The sequence below is a fragment of the Barbatula barbatula genome (genome assembly GCF_947034865.1).
Source record: "Barbatula barbatula genome assembly, chromosome: 11".
In the NCBI taxonomy this organism is placed as follows: domain Eukaryota; kingdom Metazoa; phylum Chordata; class Actinopteri; order Cypriniformes; family Nemacheilidae; genus Barbatula; species Barbatula barbatula.
Window position 1 is genome coordinate 21,361,268 of NC_136774.1, and position 22,643 is coordinate 21,383,910.

Here is a 22,643-nt window from a genome sequence, read left to right on the forward strand (position 1 = left end):
CTGATTACAGTTTTGAAGAATATTTCAATTAATTGCAATACAAATGATCCCAATTTATTTGGAAGTAGTCATTTTTATTCCTACTATGGAAAGTCAATGGGGGAACATTTTGAAGTGAACTACTCCGTTAAATAATCCCATTGTTAGAGGAAATATTTAACAATACCTAATGCACTTCTTAACTATTTTACACTGTGACGATGTAGTATAAATTCATATAATGTGAAAACAAAATGTAAAAAAGCGTGAAGATCCATCCAAACTAAATACAACCATTACTGATGCAAAAGCAGATCGTATGAAAACTCACAAATTTATACCACAAATTCAGTAAATTGTAAATACAAACTGGTGTGGGGTCAGTAAATCACTAGAAAGTAGTTTCTAGTTACCTGAAACTCAATGAAGAGGATAAGAGTTGTTCAGCTCTTCAGTATTAAAAACCCATTTACAGGCATTACACTTCATTGCAATCATTTTTTGGTTATTTGCACCGAAACGTGTATAAAAGGGTCAGTTCATCCAACAAAAGTTGTCATTCTTTATTCACCCTTCTTGTTTGATCTACGGAACCAAAATGTCAATTTCAAGACTCATCAAATAATGGACAAAATGTAACTTTTCTTTCAACCTTTCATACAACATTTTGGTATGCCTTCGGGATACTTACAATATACGGCACGGGTCGTGTGGAATGAATGCTTTTGCATCCCATGAAGCTTGAGAAGGGGGTCACAATCCTCTCCTATTAAAAACCCAAAACAACACTTAATTTTCCTTCTAAATTACAGTCATGGGGGGTTTGTACGACATGAGGATTAGTGAATAAGAAAGAATGTGGAAGTAAGTAACTGCTTTATTAACTCAGCACAACTCGCTTCATGTTATTTATCAAATAAATCAAATCCGCAATGCTTAAAGAATCCAAATCCAAATTCTGAGCGAAAAAAACAGGCCCACAAATGAAGGTTTTCCAGCCATTCTTTATTATCACTGCAAGTTAGGAAAGTCTTGTTACTCAACATGACAAATGCACATAAATAAATATGAATTTTAGAGCAGGTAGGGGTTGATCAGGGATTAAATCGTTTATTTTCACGTATAAGTGATGATCCTGAAGAAAAGCTAAATTTGGCAGATGTTATTATTTAAGACTAGGAAGGCAAAAAATGAAACAATCTGAGCTTCAAAGGCAAATATCATCACCTTCATCCTGTGTGAGCGTGATTATCTATAGTAAGTGAATCATTACTGGAATGTCAGTTTCCTCAACAGCGATAATAAAACAACACAGTTTTCCCACCTGTGAATGTAAGAAATCATGTGAGGTGTGTGAAAGACGGGAAAACTATAGAAAAACATTCAGTCAGGATTTACTTTGGAAGCCAGATCCAACACGCATATTACACACCATGCACAAGCGTTATAAGCGTTACACCTTCCAGTAACCGTTGTCCTGAAGTTTAAAGCATCACATTAACTTAACAAGGGTCTGAAAAACACAGTGAGATCTGCTTGCATCTCACGAATCATAAAATCTCATTTTGCTGAAATAATGACACAGTAAAATCGCCAGTGTTAAAAAGTCAAATTAACACTCACAGTGTATATATAATCCACACTCTTGAAGTGTGGATTATACTGTATATACACTGTGAAGAGTTCATTTGACCTTTTTAACACTGGCTATTTAGCTGTGCATGGATTTCTCTAAATTAATACAGAAACTTTAATGAAATGGGTGGACCTGGCATCTACTGTATAATCCCATGTCACAAAATATACTAACGCACTAAACTAACAAGCACTTCTCAAAGCTGTTTGGTCTTTATTCATCGCATCTAAAATATTAGAGAACCTAATTCAGGGTAGACAGCACATTTCATTTGATACAAAACAAAACAAGTCAGTGAAAGATAGTCTGTTCAACGGTTCCTGTCAGATCTTTGCTCAACTCCATCCATGTTATTTTTTATATTAATTGTATGCGTTTTTAACATCTTGTAAACCTTAAGATCTACACCAAGGTAACAAGACATCCATCCTTACTCAACTTAAGCTTCATTAACATCAAACTGAATGTGGTGTCTACGCTGACCAAGGTCCATTGTGCGCTGGTTAACAATTGGAAAAGTCTAGACACACAAGTTTCTTTTTTATAATCTCTGTGCACCGTTGCATTTGGACTGTAGCGTCCCTTTAATTAAATGATGGGACGATCTCGAAAATAAAACACTGTTATCAATCTGTGTCTGAATTTAAAATGCTTACATAGCTGAAAATGTCATCTTTCCGTTTTTATGTTCTCAAACCAGAAAACTTTCTGAACGTATAGATATAACGAGGCCCAAAAAACTGTCAAGAAAAGTCACATGCCGTGGCAAAGACTAAGACTAAGACTAAGTTGGATTTTCTGGCATGAATAAATAGATTTTGACGATTGGATCTGTTCTTTGCCCCACACACATTCACACACAAAATAAGCTTCTTCAGCAAAAACAAATATACAAAACAGGCATTACATTGACAGCAGAAAGCACACGCTGAACCGTTAGACATCAGACAATCTCCTCAATGGGGATTTTAGTGGAGAGGTCCGTCCGGACCACGAGGCCACGCCCCTGTCCAATCACACGTATCAAGCAGCAGGGGACGGTACGACATCCCCCGTGTCACCAGTTCTTTCCAGTCAAGGATAAACAAAGTGTTAGATTACATTCAGTAGTATGTAAATCACAGATGAACACGATCTGTTCGGAGCCTCGTGCTCCTGCACATCTGAGAGTCCAGCTGGAGGTGAGGTCTTGTTAATTATGGGTCTTCTTCCTCCTGGTAGCCGTGAAGAGATGAGAAAGAGTGAGAGATTGGGGGCTACTGAATCATGGGACGTCCGGTTTAACCGGTGGCTTTGGAGCTTTCCCCAGGGGTACTCCGATGAACGATCTCCTGAGACAAAACCTCCAGATCCTGCAAGACAACAAACCGAGAGTTCAGAAAAAAACTCTCTCTATTTCCTTTCTGCTTTGAACTCGGAAAGGAACAAAATTAACCATGCTGTTCGTTACAGAAAACCATTTCAACATAGTTCTGAGTGTGAACACAAGAAAGGGCGTTTACAGTAAATACATAAAAATACATAAAAATATGAGCCTACATCTGCCAATCACTTACATTAATTCTTAAATCGAGCAATTTTGATATTTAAGCTTTAAACTTTAAACAATTTAAAAAAGTGGGATTATCATCAACTCTAGGTGGTTGTACTGATTCTGAGTTTTAGAGACGTGAGGTGACCTTTGTGTACCATTTTATACACATTAACATATATTTAGTCTTTGTTTTGTAATTTACTCTGAATTTTAGCACATGCAATGAGTGCATGAGTACTATAAATAACATGAGCTGGTATATTTTGAACAGACACGAATGGTACTATAAACGATTCGATCACACCTCGATCTAACACGTGTAATGCTTAAAAGATACGGTTATGCTGTCCAAACAAACACAAATATTTATGTGCAATGTTGCTTGCATTGTAAATGCTTTTACTGCTTACTATAAACTACTGCGTTTACGTTTGTTTACTTCATGCCTATATGCCGTTCAATCTGTAATAGAAAGGAAATTAAAATGTAAAACAGGAATGAAGAACAAACGAATGTAGAGTCAAATGAAATGCGTTATTAAAAACCAAGAGACGAGTCAATATGCTAATACAAATATTTTCTTGTAAATTCAACATAAAAGGCGGTCAAGGCTCGAGTTTAACTGCGATTTAACACACGTCCACACAGCATGTGCCCTATGCTCGCTCTAAAGCAAAAAAGCCATCAAATATTAACCGGGCTGTTTGTTTCAGGGCTGACTGCTCCAACAGGCAGTAAATATTCATGAGATGGTTCCATGCTGGTAAAGCGGGATTAGACGGAGGCGTGCGTCTAAAGCCCACCAAAGCATACAGCGGCCATGTTCCTCTGGTTTTACTTATTGCTTCTGTGGCAAAATCTTTACCTCTCACGGGATGTCCTCACAGCTTGATTTCCTATTTCACAACTCAAGAAACTTGAAATACACTTGGACTTGAGTTTTGATGAAATTATGAGATTCCTCTAAAAGCGAGAGAGATGCCTTTATATTCTCATTCGTGTGTTTCACCCCGGCCCAGGCCCTCGGGTCACCTCCACTCCTACAGATGCAACAGAAATGAGGTTTGTCAACTCTGAAATCTTCACTTGCTGTAGCTAGAATTCATCAGCGGCACATTTATCTCTTCTTGTCTACAGGACAAATGAAGGTTTAATCTGCTGTTAACATGATTAAGACATCATCGCTGCTGCCTGCGGGATTATTGCTGTACATCAAACATCATCCACACACCAATGTGCAAACAGTTCAATTCTGTTTCAGTTGCATGTCATTTAAAGCATGAAGAAGATCCAACGCATTCAACTTGACAGGCAAAACACAAATAATGCGCGTGCCAAATCAGATTCCATTAAGTTTTATAAACATCCAAACTGCAGACGTTCATGATTATTACAATCCACTCCTTTTGATCAGGTTTGACCCTTGAGAAGTTTGTGCAAACTTAGTCATTTTCTCTTGGTCTTAGTTTGCATGGTTGGCCTTTGCCAAGGTTACAGCAGGGTTTTTTGTAATCTACATCTCCCCCTGGGCAACATCCAAACCAAACCCACACACAGGTAACACTCAGACAGTCTCCATCAGCTCTGACGCCCCCTCACTAAACATTTTATTCATGTACACGCAACAGAGCGCATTTTCACACTAGCGTGCGAAAACATGTGCTTCCTTCCATACGAACGTAACTTCTTACATCCGAGTGCAAAGCAACCATTTATTCCTTTCAATTCGATAAACAACGACAGACTGTGAGGTGAGAGAGAATCTGCACCGCGGCAACGAGCCTGCCATTACCGCTGTAATGAAAACATCAAGAGGGGTGTGAGAGGTTAATTGTCATTAGTCAATCTGTTTGATGTGTTATCTCATCAAACGTCCCCCCCCCCCCGCAGACCGCCTGACGCGTGATTTCTATTCCTGCTCGCGGGAACGCTTTACCGTTAAAAACACACCCACCCTCTGGCTGCCGGTGAATAAGAGTTCACAGGACTGCATGACAGTGAGCCACCTACACACACGCGCAATGGCACGCTCTGCCCATCACACGGCCGGTGAGATTCTTCCTCCAGCAGGTGGATGAAAGCAGCTTTTATGGTCAGCTCACCTCTGCTCACCTGAATGAGTCACAGCTCTACACAAACCTGTTATTTCTTCTCTCTAGATTCTCAAGTGCAAACTTTACTTTTTGAAATGACTCTTTGGTCAAGGATGCAGGTAACCATGAAACCCGTCTTAACAGTTTGCGGTTCTCCTTTTGTCTTTTCTGTTTGCTCTAGTGTAAATGTTCTTTCTGTGAAGCTCCAATGCAAACGTATCTGTCGATACGACATTAGCTGAAGTATCCAGATGTCAAATAGTATCACAAAACTTTGCAATGTTGTAGTAATTTATATTTCAAACATAAAAATTTACCAAAATGTCATAGATCCCAATAAAAAGCCCAAATTTTGAATTCTTAATAATGGGAATTAATAACTAGCTATAGACCACTTAGAAAAATGTATACAACGCTGGTCCAGAAGAACTTCCCGTTTCAGTTTTTTAGCACTACACAAACATTTGAACATAAAACTAAATATTTTTAAGATTTATTTCTATATGTAAGATTTAAAAAAACGAAAAAAATGAAACCGTTATACAAAAACTAAAGACCAATCCTACAAATAGCATGAAACCACATTATATACAATTAAAGTAGCATTTACTATAGTAACTGGATACTAAGTAACTGTAATATACTTTAATGTTTACTATGGTAAGACTCAAAAACACTCAGAATTCTACTAGTTAACTTAAATAAATAAAGTGTACACAATGTTTATGTGGAAACTAATTCAACAGATTTCATCTACACAGTTATGTTTGGGAAAATGTAAAAAAAGTGTTAGACTTACTTCGGCTGATTCGTTCAAAAGCAAAGCAAATGACTCACTGATTCATGGAGTCACACGAATCATTCAGAACATGGATTCATTTAGGAACAAAACAACAATTCTGTACTGTTAAGAACTAGTACCGCCTGTATTTTGAAGCTTTAGCATTACAGTTCTGTTCTGTGTGTGTTATAGAAATGTGAATAGTCCTGGCTGTGCAAGTAAGAGAAAAACTAATTGGACATCAAAAACATTCCCGTGAGCCAATCAGAAATTGGAATACGATCAAAACAGAAAAGGAGAGAGAATGAACAAGCGCATGTTATTTTGAGGGTGGAGCAAAAGGCTGAGGTTTGATTCTGGGTTCGATTTCAACCAACATCAAAGTTTCTCAGAAACTGCCTATTGCACCTTAAACAATTCTGGTTAGTTGAGTGCTGATTATACCATCACGCCGTTAAAACAGTTTATCAAACGTGAATCCTACATTTGAAATATGAGGCCTATAAAATACACAAGACAAAGACTTTACCAACATGACAAAAGGTTGCATAGATTTTGTACATTAAAAGGTTGCATTAACTGCAGAAAATTGGGGATTATTAAAAATGAAAACAAAGAAGAATAAAAGTAATACATTGCTGCACAGCCCTGTTGAATTGTTAAAAGCGTAAGATTTGTCGACCTGAACCGACCGGAGGTCTTCAAACAGGTTTGTTTGTTACCCCACATCAACTGGTTTTACCTTCTGGAGGTGCATGTTCTTGGTCAATTGCTCTTCCAGCATGTTCTGCAGTTTTTTGTTCATCTCACGCAGGTTCTCGTCTCCGGGTTTCACCAGGTCCCTCAACACGGAGCTCAAACCTCCCCGCTCTCCCTGAGCACCATGAGCCATGCCAACTCCACCTGACACATCTGCGAGAGAGAGAAAGATGGTAAACATTCTTTTACAGCAGCTTGTGTTCTTTTCACCGGCAATGCCTCAAAGATGATTCCTATCAGGAGGCCATTAGTGTCTGAAGACTCGCCTCATACATTACAAACAGCAACTTTTACGAGCGACTGGAGTGCAACCACCAGCAGGTTTGACATCAACACGTTTCAGAATTGGTTAATAAACGTCACTTCACTTTACTGCGTTAATAAGAACCATTCCGTCTGCCATGGACGAATTCAAACCCTGAACCGTAACACAAACCCCAAAATGAGCCCGACTGTGACAGCAAGGTCTGATGACATGGTTCACATGAAAACAACACCCCATACGAAGGGTTTGAAACTGAACGAGGTGGCTTGTTGAAAAACGAAACATGTTGATTAATAGATAAATAACAGAGGGCAAAGAGGAAAGAGTGAATGGAAGGACATCAGCAACCTAATGCTTTTTCTTACAGGTCGGTTACCAAAGTGTTGGTCAGGTTGCTGTTGAACTGTCAGATACTTTAGTGGAGTTTTTCCTCCGAGGGAGAGCAGAGAATCGAGCGGGCCAGTCTCAGCGTGTCAAGGGCAAAAGCAATAAGTTCGATCGGGCTGCTTCTTTCTCGGTTTTCACTTCATCTGGGTGAGCAGAGACAGTCAAGGTCGGCCGAGCGCTGCCTTCCTAAATGGTGCTGTCAAGTAACGTCTTACACCTGAAATCTGATTACGGGGGAAATGTGCTACTTCCTGTGGGGTCTCAGGGACGTATCAAATAAAATCTTATTAGATTTGATTTATTTAAGATGTAACTATATAGCTTTACATTTTTTTGCATTAATGGTGTTTGCTATTACACTTGTTTACTAGACAAAAAACAAGTTACTGTGATATTCGATTGCCAAATATGCGTCACAACCCTCCTCAATCCAGGTCTAAGATTATTTCCCCTGTTTTATATTCATGATACATATTTACCCACGTTTCACAAACATCCTAAATCATAGACAAGCATGGCAAGCATTTTAAACGTCATACTTTTTAAAACATCAAAAGCTGTTCTCATGACATACCATGTCACGGTTAGCAGAAGAGTTTAATGCATTATTACATCACAGTATATTAAGCTAAGTGCAAGCAATCTCACGCCTCTTTAACCTTATTAGATTGGCGTAAGAGTGGACTCGCGTCTGGCTAACAGCAGAGCATCACTCATATTCAAGTCCATAATGCATTGTCGGTCACTGCTAGACGGTCCCGTGGCTCGAAAGCACAAGAATGAAGTAGAACGTGACACATCGATGTTAGTTGAGATGTTGTCCTCACCCCCCTGAGGTCTGTTCAACCTTTGAATGCATGGATTCAAGGCCATGAATGACATTTGCATTGGCCACAAAGCCTTACAGTAAACAGCACAAGGTACAAAATGCACTCTTTGCTCTTTATCTGGACTGAGATAAATGATCTTGTCAGCTTACCACAGAACTATAAAATGAAGACAATGCCCAGTGAAAATTCCCAGCTTTGCAACATCTTTTCTTCAGAATTCTATAAACATCAGCGGTAGTGAAATCACATCAGAATGCATCCCGACATTTCACCACCTCCCATCAGGAAATACTGTTGATGATCTTTGGCGAACGAATCCTTCGCCGGCTACATCATCGTCCATGCAAATGACAATGTGAATGGAAAACAGCGCACCTGTCTGTAACCGCTATTTCTTCCATACTGATCAACAGCATTATTTCTAATTGGCAGGAACTGGGTGTTGGCCCTGGACGGAGATGCACGGATACATCCACAAAGCAGATTTACAACGAGGGCTCTAATGGCTGGTAAAAGTGTAGAGGCGATGCCTTTCAAAGTTGTGGAACGTTGCCAGGTGCTCATGCAATCGGAGATCCACCGTAGGAACAGCGGGAGAGAAGCCACCGAGAGAAAGTTAACGGAGATGGGAAGGGAGGCGCTAAAGACACGCAGGAGATGTTCCTAACTCACGACTCGGGGGAGCCCTGATCACACGCTCGGCTGGGTTACTGCAGACCGCCGTTGAGGTCACGTCCACGAAAAACGACCTGGGGCTTAACAGAGGAGAAAGTGAAGTCCCTACTGAATGAGAAGACAACAAGAACGACAGTGATGTCAAGCAGCATTTGTCCTTGAAGGGTGTCCCCTTCAGACCAACGCAAGTTTAAAGATAACAGCAAAAATACTTTCCTTGCATGCACCATTTGACTGAACTAGAAGTCTGCAGAGACGAGACCAACGGACATCTTCGAAAGCCTCATTGTGAATCTCAAATCAGACCCTAAGCCAGTATAATTTACACAGCGTTTACGACTTCACACAGGAGAGACGACAAGATCTAAACCCTTTCCGAGGGCAAATAGGATTCTGGATTTCCCATTAGACCTAGACTTCTATATTCCGAATGAATGTTTTTCTCTGCACATATTTCTAGGAATCTCAATGGATGAAAGGCCTGTTGTTAGCTAATGCCCATTAGCACACACTCCCAGCGGTCTAATTCTCTCTAAACTGGGACGAACCTGCTTTCAGAGGAAATAATAATCATTCTCGACTGGGATGCTTTCCCATCATCTCAGTGGATTCTGGAGCGATAGGGCAGAGGATAAGGATAGTTTCTCCATTAAATGATGCAGGACGGGTTGGAGTACACTGAAAGGTTATCTCACTTCACGCATCAGTAGAGGCCTAACAGGGCACAAGGGTTTCCAGACTGCGGCAGTGCCCGAGCATCACTCCCCGGCTGACTGGTTCAGCAGTGAGGAACACTCAGCCAGAGTGAAGACTGTCCACACATGACTGCAGCATGTTGAATGGCTGATGAGCTGACGTCGTGCTACTCTCAACACTCGGTCACGCTGAGACGGTTGGTCCCGCAGCTGTTTTACATCACAGGCCGGGCTCGTCAGATTCCCATTCATACATAATCACGTACCGCTGCATAGCGGCTCACTTTTTCTGTATTTGTCTTACAGGAAACATGTAATGAACACAACTAGAGATACAAAAATATCAAACAGTTACATGTATGCTTTATGAAATATTGCAAAGGGTTTCCAGCACATATCTCTTTAATATCGCAATTATTTCTCTTAGAAAAAGATTCAGAAACTCACACGTCGCAAATGACACGTTTCAGAAGTTTCAGAAGAGATCTCTACAAAGTCTCCTCAAACTGACCTCGGATTTGTCTAATCTGCAATCAAAGGTCAATATTAGTGAAGATCTCAATCTGAACGCAAACATTTCTCATCCAATTGACCCAAATCCAGATTACTTTACTTCTACAATCTACATTTCTAATGTCTCAGTTTCTGTTTTTATTTCTTCTTAAGTTGATCCTTCAATAAAATACAACTGGGAACTCCATCGAATCTCCTGAGCTATGAAAGAGCAAAACTGCATCTGAATTTAAAACACTGAGTGGTCAACAATTCTCCATCTAGAGACCTGCACATCTGGCTTCTCTTTTATGGCCGGTGAAATGTTTCCTGGCTTTCATTTCCTCACGGTTCCCGGTGACAGCGGAAACAGTTCCCGACTCAAAAGGCTTCGTCTTCGATAAAACGTTGCACTGTTTCATCTGTTATATCACTGGCATGAATTTACGGGGGAAGCGCGGCAGGGTGAGGATAAAGCAGAGGGGAGGGGAAAGGACGGAGGAGACAAGAGGTGCTCAGTCTTTCTGCTGCATTATTGAGGATGAGCGTTGGGCTCACTGAAGCATGTCGGCATTCTGAATCATTTACATCCTGCTAATGTCAGCTCTCATCTAGTATTGCTACCTTCTGCAATCCTTTCTTCAAGTTTTCACCTCTTCTTCCTAATTTTCTCATCTCCCCAGGTCTATCCCCAACTGGTGTACTGCAGGACGGTGTCTATCGCTATTGGAAAAGTCTTCCGGTCGTTAAACACGAAACTGATGTGCTACATTAAAGATCGCAGCGTTTCAGATAGCTTCAGATAAACAATAAAATTGGGTTATGTGATTGTACAAATTCTTTCACAGTCAGGGATGATATGGGGTTGTGGGGCACGCTTCCCTGTGCAAACATTGTGCTTTCTAGGGGTGTCCCCCACTAAGGATTTACATAGTCGAATCAGAATTGTCAAGTCTTGCCTATAGTTGATTGATATTCGTATCAGACGTGTCTCATCTAGCGCACGCTGTGGTTTAGGGTGCAACGAAATAAGCCAAAACTTGCATCGCCAATGACCTTGCATCGCCAATGACCTTGCATCGCCAATGAACTTGCATCGCCAATGAACTTGTATCGCCAATGAACTTGCATCGCCAATGAACTGCAATGGTTGTTTGGTTATTTTACTTTATTTACTTATTTTTGTATGATACAGTCTAAGTACTGGACTATGTGCATTTAAAGAGAAGGTGTTAATTCATATTTAAATGCCCAAACATTAAGTGACAAATGTTTGGTAACGGTGTACACATTCCTTTGCCAGTCATCTCACAGCACAGAAGACGAGACCCTGCGTTATTTTACTGCTTCGTTTTTGACTGTCATACTTGCAAGAAAAAGCAACAGCATACAAGTTAAACAAAGCATAAGGGTAAATAATTCTCTCTCACCACCCCAAAGGAGCAGAGATCTTAAACTTTTATAGGACAATATTTATAACGACTCCAGCCTTAATGGAAGCTAGTCTGGAAGTAAATGTTAAATCAGTCAGTCATGAAATTAAAACAGAAGAACACATGGGAGGTGGGGGACAGACAAAGATGATGCAACATTACTGCTGCCGTCATTGTTCTCCGGGAAACACAAGAGTAGCATTGATTTAAATGGAGCGTTTGAAATGATAATCACGAGTGTCGGCTTTTTACTAAAGTTGCCTTTATAGCAATGACAATCGAGACAAAACTTACATTTTAAGAAAAAGCATCTGCAGTATCCCACACAGAAGCGGAAATACGAAAAAAATATGAAAAAAACAATAATCCTTTCTAAATGAATGGTCACATGACGTAAATGACAGTTTCATAGATTAAAGATGTTCTGTGCATTTTCTGGGGGGGGGGTGGTCTATTGACAGATATGCAATATATAATGCTTAAACTTTGCCTTTCAGAAATGCTTTTCAAGGGTAAAAGTCGATGCTGTTATCTTGATTCCTGTTGGCCAAACGAATCCAGGTGCTGGCCCAAAGACGTTTCAGACGCTCGAGAGAAGACGCCTAATTATTTTTGACCTATATTTTAACAGTGAAGTTGTAGAGCGGGTTGAAGCCGGAAGTCAGGTCGCCCCAAAGCGCAGTTGAGCAAAGGTTATTTCAACTTTTTCCTATCTGCGTTGTCCTTTGAAAATCAAATAAAGTATACCATACGTAAGGCTTTTAGGACGCAATCTGTTTTGCAAAAAGCACGATATATATAAAGATGCCTTTGTGTTAACAATGAACTTACAATGGTCCTATATGCGGAAAGACACTACTAATAATTGTTTGCAATGTTCATGCTTTAACCATTATGCATCGACAAAGTTGTGGTCAAATGAATTCTGTTTAAAAAATGAGAGAATGAGAAAAGAGAGGTCACTCTGCTAATAAGTCAAGTGGTAAAGAGTCAAATTGAATCGTTTCAAAATGGGCAAATATCAGTCCATTAATCGCCCCGGCAGATATATATTGATCCGTCACTCATTTTTATTACAGAACTAACACCCACTGTAACAGAGAGAAGAGCAAATGTGACCGAGATAAAGAGGAAACCCAGAGCTTCATATGAAACATAACTCATTGCAGTCCCACAACCACTAACCTCACAAAGTCAGACCTTCATCTGCAAAACCTCTGCCCAGCAACTGAAATGACTTGATGCCACGGCACTTAAAAACACCATAAAAATAGCGAAGCATATGTAGAGACCGTAAACACGACACAAACCCTTAAATCAGCAAATCAGATAAGAGCTTAATGTTTGGAGAATGTTTTTCCAGTTTCACATGCAATGTGCATCATGCGGATAGTGAATGGACTGTGGGTGGTCCATGCATGTGCCGTCTGAGGTTGAGACTATAAATCCCCGATCAACAAACCTTGTTATAACTGAAGATCATGTAACATTCACAAGTTTATTAGCTCTTGTTTTTTCTACTGCAAAGTGCTTTTCAAGTGCACCTGAGAACAGTGGCACCAAAATAGCAGCATTATAAATAGGAGCAATTAAACATTTATAGGGACATTATATGAGATTGTGCAAAGACATGAGTTCACATGCTAAAATAGAAACACACACAAAAAAACCTTTATTAAACCTGGAGTATAAATGCAAGCTCTCTGCATAACCCCAAAATCCAGCTGTAGAAATGAAGTTAGATTAGTTGCAATTTTAACATGGTTAAGTTCACATAAAATATTCAGCAAGCAGAGCAAATCTCGTTAATATACCAAAAAGCAACATTTGTTTATTTAATATATTTAAAATGTACATAAATCTAACATTCTGTGAATATCCTCTAAATTAAAACGTAGGGCTCTTCAAAGGGGACATAAGGACCAAGGCGACAGCCCCATCGATTATCTGTCAGCTTTCTTTTGAGTAAAATCAAGAATAGATGCAGATATCAGCCGACCTCATCGCTACACCATTACTCTGTTTGCGTTCAGAAAACAAGCGTACTCAAAGACAATAACAACAGCGGAGATGAAGAGAGAGAGAAGCTTACCTCTCCGGCTGTCCATGACGTATGTCTCGATGATGGCGCTCTTTTTACAGATGTCATCGGCCATTGATGCACAGCTGACCTCCAAGTGCTTCACCTGAACACAGAAAACATAGATTAGATCTGCTGCACGACGTCACAGCGACACAAACCTGTGAAATGGCAGGTGTGATCACTCCCGGCAATCTTAACATTGCTCGCTGGTTAATATCTGATTATTTTATGAATTCAATTAATTATTAATCTCTCATAATTATTACCATAGCAATAAACTGTTTGTGCGAAACTGTAGATATAAAATAAAGCTATTCTGCATACTGAGTGAATGAGGTGCACAGATTAACATACTACACGAGTGATGGTCGAGGATTTGTCTGCATCTGCACTGTATGAAGATATAAACACATGATCTTCATCTCTGAGAGTTTACTTTTTCAGCATTTTACTATTTGAGTACAGCTATCGTCAACCACACACTAAAACTCAAGCGTCTTCCCGGCGGCCCGTCAAAATAAAAGTCCGGCTAACTTGAGCACTCAGATGAACAAATACTGTAGTATTGGGAAATTGTAGAAACCTTGTAGTAAATTGATAAAACTGTAGTTATCACTGTACTATACTTTAGTAAGGTTAAAAACACTTTATATTTATTTACTATAGTAAACTGCAGTAAAATTCCCAGATACTAAAGTATACTACAGTCATTTATGTGGACAAATATACATTATGTTGTAAAAAAAGGAAATACACAGAACAAATTTAGGTAAAATTATAATGATATAGCCCTACATCTGTATTTAACATTAATATCATTTGTCAGTTACTTACCTATTCATGTAATGAACAAGTGATTTTTTTACAAAAAATGTAAACTGTTTGGCCTATGTAGCACCAGTGCTGTGTTCAAAACAACTTTAACGTACAGCCCTGACACTGATCATGACTACTGCTTGCCTTTGTTCTATAGCAATCATGAAGTGTATTAACACATTACGGTGACCGCAGTGGACACTCGGTAAAAGAGCAAACTTTACCGATCAGGATCCGAAACAATTATATTGACACATCAAATAAAGTAGTATTTGTACTCGGACAAGTGAATGACATTGCAATGCTTAATGTCAAGCCCTGTAACACACAGACTGACATTGACGTGTTTGGACGTCTCTTTCAAAGCAGAAGTGATGTAACTTGTCAAAGCTAACAACACAATTCCATCCCAATAGTTACTGAACAAGGCAGATCGATTAAAATGTGCAAACGTCAATATCTGCATGCATATTTCATGATTCAAAGACACAATTCTGCACTTACAAACCCCCACGGAGCACACTGCAGATCTGCCCGGACGCTGCTGCAGTATACAGGGTGTAAACCTTCACTGCTCTACGACAGTCGACTTTTTTCTTAGTAACACGAGACTGGGATTGGTTAACCCAAATGTCATACCTTCTCCTCCAGCATCCATTTCTCCTGCTGGACCTCCGCGAGTCTCTGGAAGAGCTCGCTGACCTCGTCGTCTGAAAGATCAGGTCTTTGAGATTGAGGACTGCTGGTATTAGACTGCGGAAAGAGAGAAAGCAAAAGTTCATGCTTAATGATCTTCTCTGATTCTAACTTGAAGAAAAAGACCATACGTTTAAGTGTGTATAAGAAGCCACACTAAACTAACAAACCAGAGTTTAATCTCTGAAACACTGTCTCTGGGTGCCACTTAATAAGTCACAGGACCCATTTCTATTCCAAGGTTTGTTCCTTTCAGACCATTTCAAGGATCTGGAGAACATCCAAGCAGAAGGTGACCCCTCAAACGTCCCGTGTGTGTTTGCTCTCGGTCTCTTGAGACTCGCTGTCCCTTTATAAATGAGCTTTTCCTACTTGAAGGATGATGACAGTTAAATACAACTTTCAAGTCACTCTGTTTGGCTCCATTATGTTTTAAATTGATGGCTGAAATCAGGAGCTTTGACAATCCAGTGCTTTTGATAAATGCTTCTTAAAGTCTATTAGATTTTGACTATGGTTGTCGACTGCCTAGAAAAAGTCATCTAATTATGCCATTATACGCCGATTATGAATCACAATTGGCAGCATATATTAATATTTGCAGAGAAAATCCCCCAAATGCAGATAATTCAAAGGAATCACATTATTGAAGCAAACAAATCATTAATAAATGTCATAAACTTTATATATTAAATATAAATCCGCAGAAAAAAACATTTTAGGCCATTTTAAAATGAGTTAAAGTTGTTCTGAATGTATTATTTACAGGTTTGTGTTAATGTTAAATAATTTTTGTTTCACTCTGTGAACTAACAATATTTCTACTAAACTTCAAATAAATTTGAGTTGATATTTACTTTTAAGCAATACAGCAATAATATTTGTACATGTATTTAGAAAAACGTCACAACTATTTGTTTTTATGTGATAATCTTGATTTTAAATCAAAGCGTTCATGTGTCTTGTCATGCTGTCGGATGACATTGGGCCCTATTTGAATGCTCTAAAGCGCAGGGCGCAAGTGCACTTGGGGCGTGTCCGAATCCACTATTGCTAGTTAAAGGATGGGAAAATGGACAGGTTGTCCCTATTCTCTTAATGAGACGTGTGTTTTGGGCAAACGTGCAGTAAACCAACCGGTCTCTCATCTCAAACATGGCGCAGGACGTGAAAATGAAAACTGCATTGAGCTAAAATTAGCCAAAAACACTCCAGTGTGTGATCGGGCCCATTATGTCACTGCTAAAGGTTTGATTGTTTTCAAAGTCAATGGACACTGGAGTGGAATGGCCACGGTACATCTAGAAATGCTGATGAAATGAATATTTTGAATAGTCTCTTAATGTTTTATGTATTATTGAATACTCGCTCTGCCTTGAGGGTCTGGGATCTTTCTTTCTTTGTTTTTCCTTAGTTTAAATAACAAATTGCTCAAAATTAACTTGCTGAAGAGTCAAGAGGCAGTGAAGCATCTTGCACAAACAACCCAGGATGATTTATATACTAAACGTAATATATAACATTCAGGATCTCTAACTATGGCCAAATGCTTTGTGGCATGCACCAGAAATGAGCAAAATGTTCTCATCTCAAAGGACAAATCATCAGTTTTGTTTTACAATAAAAATGCCCTAGACCACACTCACGTGCCTCAAGTTACTCCCAGCATGTCACGACAAACATTTTTCTCTCTCCTGTTAATTTAGGAATTTACACTGTTTGAAAGATTATTAATAGCTTCCAGAGGACATCAAAGCAGTGGTCGCCCTAGGAGAAAAGTGTTAACTGTAGAGATGGAACTTGTACGGGTCACGAGATCCCAGCGGGCGGCTGTACCTTATTGGTGTGGGGTGCTGACGCTCCGTCTTTCATGATCTCCCTGTAGCTGAAGGAGGAAACGCTGCTGCTGTCGCCGGTCTGCTGCGTACGGCTCGGGGAACTGATTTCTGACAACACCAGCTCCTCCAGACCTGCAAACAGACAGCAAGATTTTAACAGATGAGATGTGCAAGTGGGTTTTCTTCAGACTCAGATGGAATCTACAGGCGCTCTCTGCCTCTCCTGCATCATCACATTTCAAATGACTAAATGTAAATGTAAATGTCCTGCGATGATTTTTGTGGGAAACATGGTGCAACCCTGCGGGCTGGAGAGAAACGTGACAAAAAGTACTGCACTTTTTTCAAAATGAATCATCTTCATAACAAATATGAACACACGCAGGTTCTGTTGAGCTTGTTGATTCCATGTGGTGTTGGTTATCACTCTGTATGTTCTGTTGCTAAAATCAAGTTATTTAGAGACGTAACGTATAAAGTTAAATTTAAGTGGGGAAAAAGTATAAAAAGCTGTTTTTACTTTTAAAGCTGCTCCAAACTCCAACTGTATCTTGGTAACAGAGAGAAGGTCCCTAAAATAGAAAGTGTAGTTTGCTTCATGCTTTTTGCATGTAAGGAAATGATTGGTCAAAAGGTTTGCTTTTGTGACTGTGACTGCATAGCTTTCATACCATTTGGTTATCGCTTGAACTGAACTGAAGCAGACTCGAGTCTAGAGCGAAAACAGCCTAATAATACAATTTACACCTTGGATATTTCTACTGCACACAATCCATTAAAACCAGATAACAGTGCAACTGCATTTGCAGTCTACAACAAATACATTACAAGTAAACACTACTGAGCAGTCCACACTACACGCTACAGCAGAGCATTCTAACACAGGCTACTTAGAATAACATCACTATTAAAACCTGCTGTGATGGACAGACAATCTAAAAGGGAAATGATTGAAACAAAGTTAGGCCACGTTTACACGATGAAAAACTGAAAAGTGTTTCTTTTGCGGTTTTGAAAAGTTTCACGTACACACGACACCGTTATTAAAACAATCTGCGTTTACACAGATCCGCAAAAATGGATAAAATGCTGTGTTACGACATCAGTTTGTAAAGAAAAAATCCCTGACGATTGATTGACGGTTTATTGGAAGGCAGACTTCCGTCGCTAAAGAGAACATTATACAGAGCGCTGCATTTCTCCTCATTCATAGTGACTTGAAGCGTGCGCACATAAACAAACAAACAAGATGGCGAAAAGTTTGGACATTCGAAAGGTTCTTCCATTGAAGCTCTACTCGTCCTCCCGGGTCTGATCCAAAAGCGCCTTTTAAAAACCCTTCATCACCGTGAATGAGTGTTAAGATTTTGCCGTAGATAAAATGTTGGCTCCGCTGGTGGTTATACTACTGGTGTAGTAAATCTAAATCTAAAATTTTTTATATCTAAAAAAGCGTTAACAAACTATTGCGCAGTGCAAAAAAAAACCATGTAATCCACCATTGATGTATTTATTGCATACCACACCATAGGGCTGGGCGATAAATCGATTTTATCGATTAACTCGAATTTGACGTTTAGGGCGATTTTTTTAATGACAATCGGTTTTCTCTTTAACTTCTACGACCGACGCTCCTGAGTGTTCACACAAAACGCGAGTTGCGCGAATAAAACGCGCTATTCGCGAGTAGTTGGACGCTTAAACATTTTGAGTTTACTCGCTTCATTCACGCGTGTAATTCGCGCCATGGGAGGGGCTTCTTGCAAGCGGCTCTCGTCTAATTGCGACATGGATTTTGTTGAGAGGGTAGCGGCACACCCAGACACCGATCCACTTCAGTGGTGGAAGCGTCACGAACCAAACTTCCCAAGGCTCAGTAATCAGGCCAAAAAACACTTGTTTGTCTCTGCGACAAGTGCCCCATCACATTGTTACATGTAACCGGGCATGCCTCAAGCCAGGGGTAGTAGACAGGCTTGTCTTCCTGGCTAAAAATTTGTAAATGAAGAATGTTGAATCTAAAGAAATGGATGTAGATGTTTCATTTTGTTTACAATTTCAGGGATTCGGGAAAACTGTTTAAAGTTTTGTTTGCACTTTATGAATACCACTGCTGTATGTATTTTTGTACAATCAAATTTTGTCATTTTTGCCACATTTATTTGACCAAAAAGGGACACACACTTAAATTATTTATTTATATTTTAAGTTATTTTGAAAGGTGCATTGTGTCACTGTATGTTTGAGGATAAGCTACATTTTCACTGTTTACAATGGCAGGGCCTGCCATCTCGTTTACAAGCATGTTTTAAGGCTTGTTTCCTGTTACACTTATGCCCCAATGGGAAATTTAGATTAAACTGCATAAAGGAAAATCAGAACAAAATAAAGAGTACATTTGTTTTGAGCAATTTCTTTGTCAGTTGTAGTTTGTTTTTAAATAGAAAAAACAAATCGATTAAAATCGAAAATCGGGTTTGGTGTGAAAAAATGGGAGATTTTTTTTAAGCCATATCGCCCAGCCCTACCACACCCCACACCTAATACGCATGCGCACGGTGTCGTTTTCTCATTCTTGTGTCGTTTTCTCATTCTTGGAAATGAGAACTCCGTGGTTTTTAAAAACCTGCACTTTGAATCCCGTTTTCAAAAGTTTGCGTTATCAGTCATGTCTCTGTGGTTTTGTGTTCATACAAATGGAAGTCAACGGGGGCCTGTGTAGTTTGGTTACCAACATTCCTCAAAATATCTTCTTTTGTGTTCTGCAGAAGTAAGAAAGTCATACAGGTTTGAAATGATGAGAGAATTGGCATTTTTGGGTGATCTATCCCAATAAGAGGCTAAAGTCCAAGTAGGATGCTGAATATAGATTAGATTGCAGATTTTGAAATAGGAAAGGAGCCATCTGGCACAAATATGTGTTTTTCTGTGTCTTTGGTGCCCATGCATGTTTGAAACACGTAAAATTACAAAAATGAAAGCAGATTTTTTAGCAGACTTTCATCTCTTGTTCGTGTAAGAGCCTCTCAGTTAAAACACATGGTGTTCCAAAGGTGATATATGCGTGTGTGTAAGTTTGTACTTCAAATCCTTCTGGCACCTTGACAAAGATAAAGCTCCTACTTTAAAATGTCTGATTCTAAACTTTCTGTAAAGCAACCATTAAACATTTAGAGTCGTTTGAATTATAAATGGCTCAGAAGAGGAGTGCCCTACAGAGAGCGAATGCACGTATACATGGATCCGTAGCTCTTTTTTTAGAGGGGGGCTCCATGAAATATTTAAGCCCCCTGCCCTTTGGCTGCTTATGTGTGTGGTTCGCCCCCACAGGAGATACCGATTTGAAGGGGCAAATTACCAAATGTCCCATCGAACTTCTTTTTAAGAATGGATATTCCGTGTCCGTTTTTGAGTCAACGTTGAACATAAATACCTAGAAACACTAGAAAGTGAAGTCTTATGTTGAGTTCACATCAGGTTTGAGGTATTTGACAAAGCATCGCAACTTATAATTTCTGAGTTTTATTAAAAGCTTAAATTTATTAGATTTTGTCTCGCATCACAGGACGCGACTGACTTTATCTGCTTCCGTGTCTATGCTTAGCTCTGCATTTTTACATATCTGCTTTAAATGTTTGATGTTGTCCATGTGTGATGTAACAGTAACTAAAAGCGCTGATCTACCACATTAAAACAGACACGTTTCTAATACTAATTCTCAAGTGTAATAAGAGAAGTTTACCTGTGCGGGTTTTAGTGTTGGTTAGAATCTCCTGCAGGCGCTCCTGAAGTTTATCCGCTCGCTTTCTCTCCAAATGAAGTTGCCTTTTCAAGTCCTTCAGCTACGAAACACAAGAGGGATTTGTAAATATATACATTTGTTAGCCCATGTCACGTTGCGATGATCATATTCACGTGTGATCTTAATGATATTTGGATCACGCTGGTGGCGTCTCAATTCAAGACGTAATTGCGAAAACGACTTAGTAGTTGAAAGTTGACTTTACAATTAGTTTTGCAGGCATTTTTTGTACAGTAGATGAAAAACAGCCACAAAAGCCTTCCAGTAAATATGACTCATTTAACCAGATGATAAGACGGCAGGCTTGTGTGGCAAAAATACATTTCCTCTTCCCTCTGGTTTTTGTGTGGGAACATCGGAATGGAAAGGTCCTTTTGAAGCAATCGGCAGGTGCTTTTAGCATCTCACAGTGCGTTTAAGGTACACATTACATAAGTTCCCGAGAAATGAGCTTCGTGGATGTGCAGACTCACTTTTAAAACCGACTAGGATGTGGGTTGTCTGAACGAGTAGGTTGTAAAGGGTTATTTCACCGTGAAAACAGCTCTAAATGTCCACAAAAATCCCTTCACATTTACATTCATGCATTTGGTATTTTTTATCCAAAGCGACTTGCATTGTACTATACATTTTTGTTTCTAAGTATGTGCAATCCCTGGGATCAAACCCATGACCTTGGCCTTATTAACGCCATGCTCTAATCACTGAGCCACAGGAGAGCACTTTCCATAAGGATTATGTCCGAATTATGAACTTCCCAAGAGGACTTGAAGACAGGATTTATAACCTGACTAATAAATGTTGCCAAAACAAAATGATAAACTTGCCATCAATAAATCTTTATTTATCGAGCTTCTGTAGCTGGAAACAGCCGCACACACACTATGGATTAAGTGTCAAAGCAGATTGACAGTGATGACGGTACAGGACAGAGCGTTGATGAAAGCAGATGGGAGGTCTTGTTTCAGGTCTGTAGGAGGTGTGCTGCCTATCGCCTGAAACTATTTTAATTCACTTTCTGGAAATGGAGAGAGGGAAAGTCCTGACTCATCAATTTTCCTAGCTGTTAAGAGTTTGCATGGCCTTACCGCCGAACTGCCTTTTTTCTCCAGGATTCTCTGTCCATCCACTACGTCTTTCATTTCCTGGAAAACACACAGATATGTTACTGCAACTTTACTTTTGTCTCGAGGTTTTGTTCAGTTCAACGTGTGTTTTATTCTGTGTAGACCTCTGTGGATGACGTAAACAACGTTGGATCAAAGCTGGTCCAGAATAACCTCCAGTTTCAGTTCTTTAACACTACACAAACTTTTGAACAAAATACAATCAACAGAACATACATAACCAATTTAAAATGTAAAAACAAATTATAAAAGTAAGATAAACAAAATGAATAAATAAAAAATAAAACCGGAACTGCTACTGGACCAGTGTTTACATCTTGGAAAGTGGTCTATATTTTTAGTTTCAGATTGGTTATCGTAGGAACAGAACATGGTCATATTATTTAAGTAAATAGATAAGATCTTTTAAGTACCAGAACAATGCATCTTTAATGTGGTATAAGAGAAACCCACCTACACCTTTTCATTTAGTTTCAGTTAAGATAACTTTGAAATAAAGTTTCATTTAACTTCTTTAGAAAAAGGTTAAATCAACAGTTGTTCGTGTTAGGTTTCATACATGAAAACGATCAGACCAGTAACATCACGTAAAAGGTCAGATATACTAAAACCCTTATAGCTGCTTGAAATGAAACACCATCTTTGTTGCTCTTAACAATATTACATGCCCGATGAGCAACGAATTCAGACACACACAAACAGAACAATCACATCATCCCACT

General features: G+C 39.4%; 1 protein-coding gene across 2 annotated transcripts in view; it reads right to left on the minus strand.

The window, feature by feature from the left end:
* Nucleotides 1-967: 967 nt before the first annotated feature.
* gripap1 (GRIP1 associated protein 1) overlaps nt 968-22,643 on the minus strand; it is a 35,823-nt gene continuing 14,147 nt past the window's right edge. For both annotated transcript variants that reach the window (XM_079468249.1, XM_079468248.1), the window contains 7 exons: nt 21,883-21,939; nt 20,735-20,834; nt 16,991-17,124; nt 15,098-15,211; nt 13,652-13,745; nt 6,766-6,935; nt 968-2,967 (listed from right to left, as the gene is read on the minus strand). In XM_079468249.1, the coding sequence (XP_079324375.1) occupies nt 2,896-2,967; nt 6,766-6,935; nt 13,652-13,745; nt 15,098-15,211; nt 16,991-17,124; nt 20,735-20,834; nt 21,883-21,939 (741 nt within the window). In that variant the 3' untranslated portion in view covers nt 968-2,895. The remainder of the gene's footprint in view (nt 2,968-6,765; nt 6,936-13,651; nt 13,746-15,097; nt 15,212-16,990; nt 17,125-20,734; nt 20,835-21,882; nt 21,940-22,643) is intronic.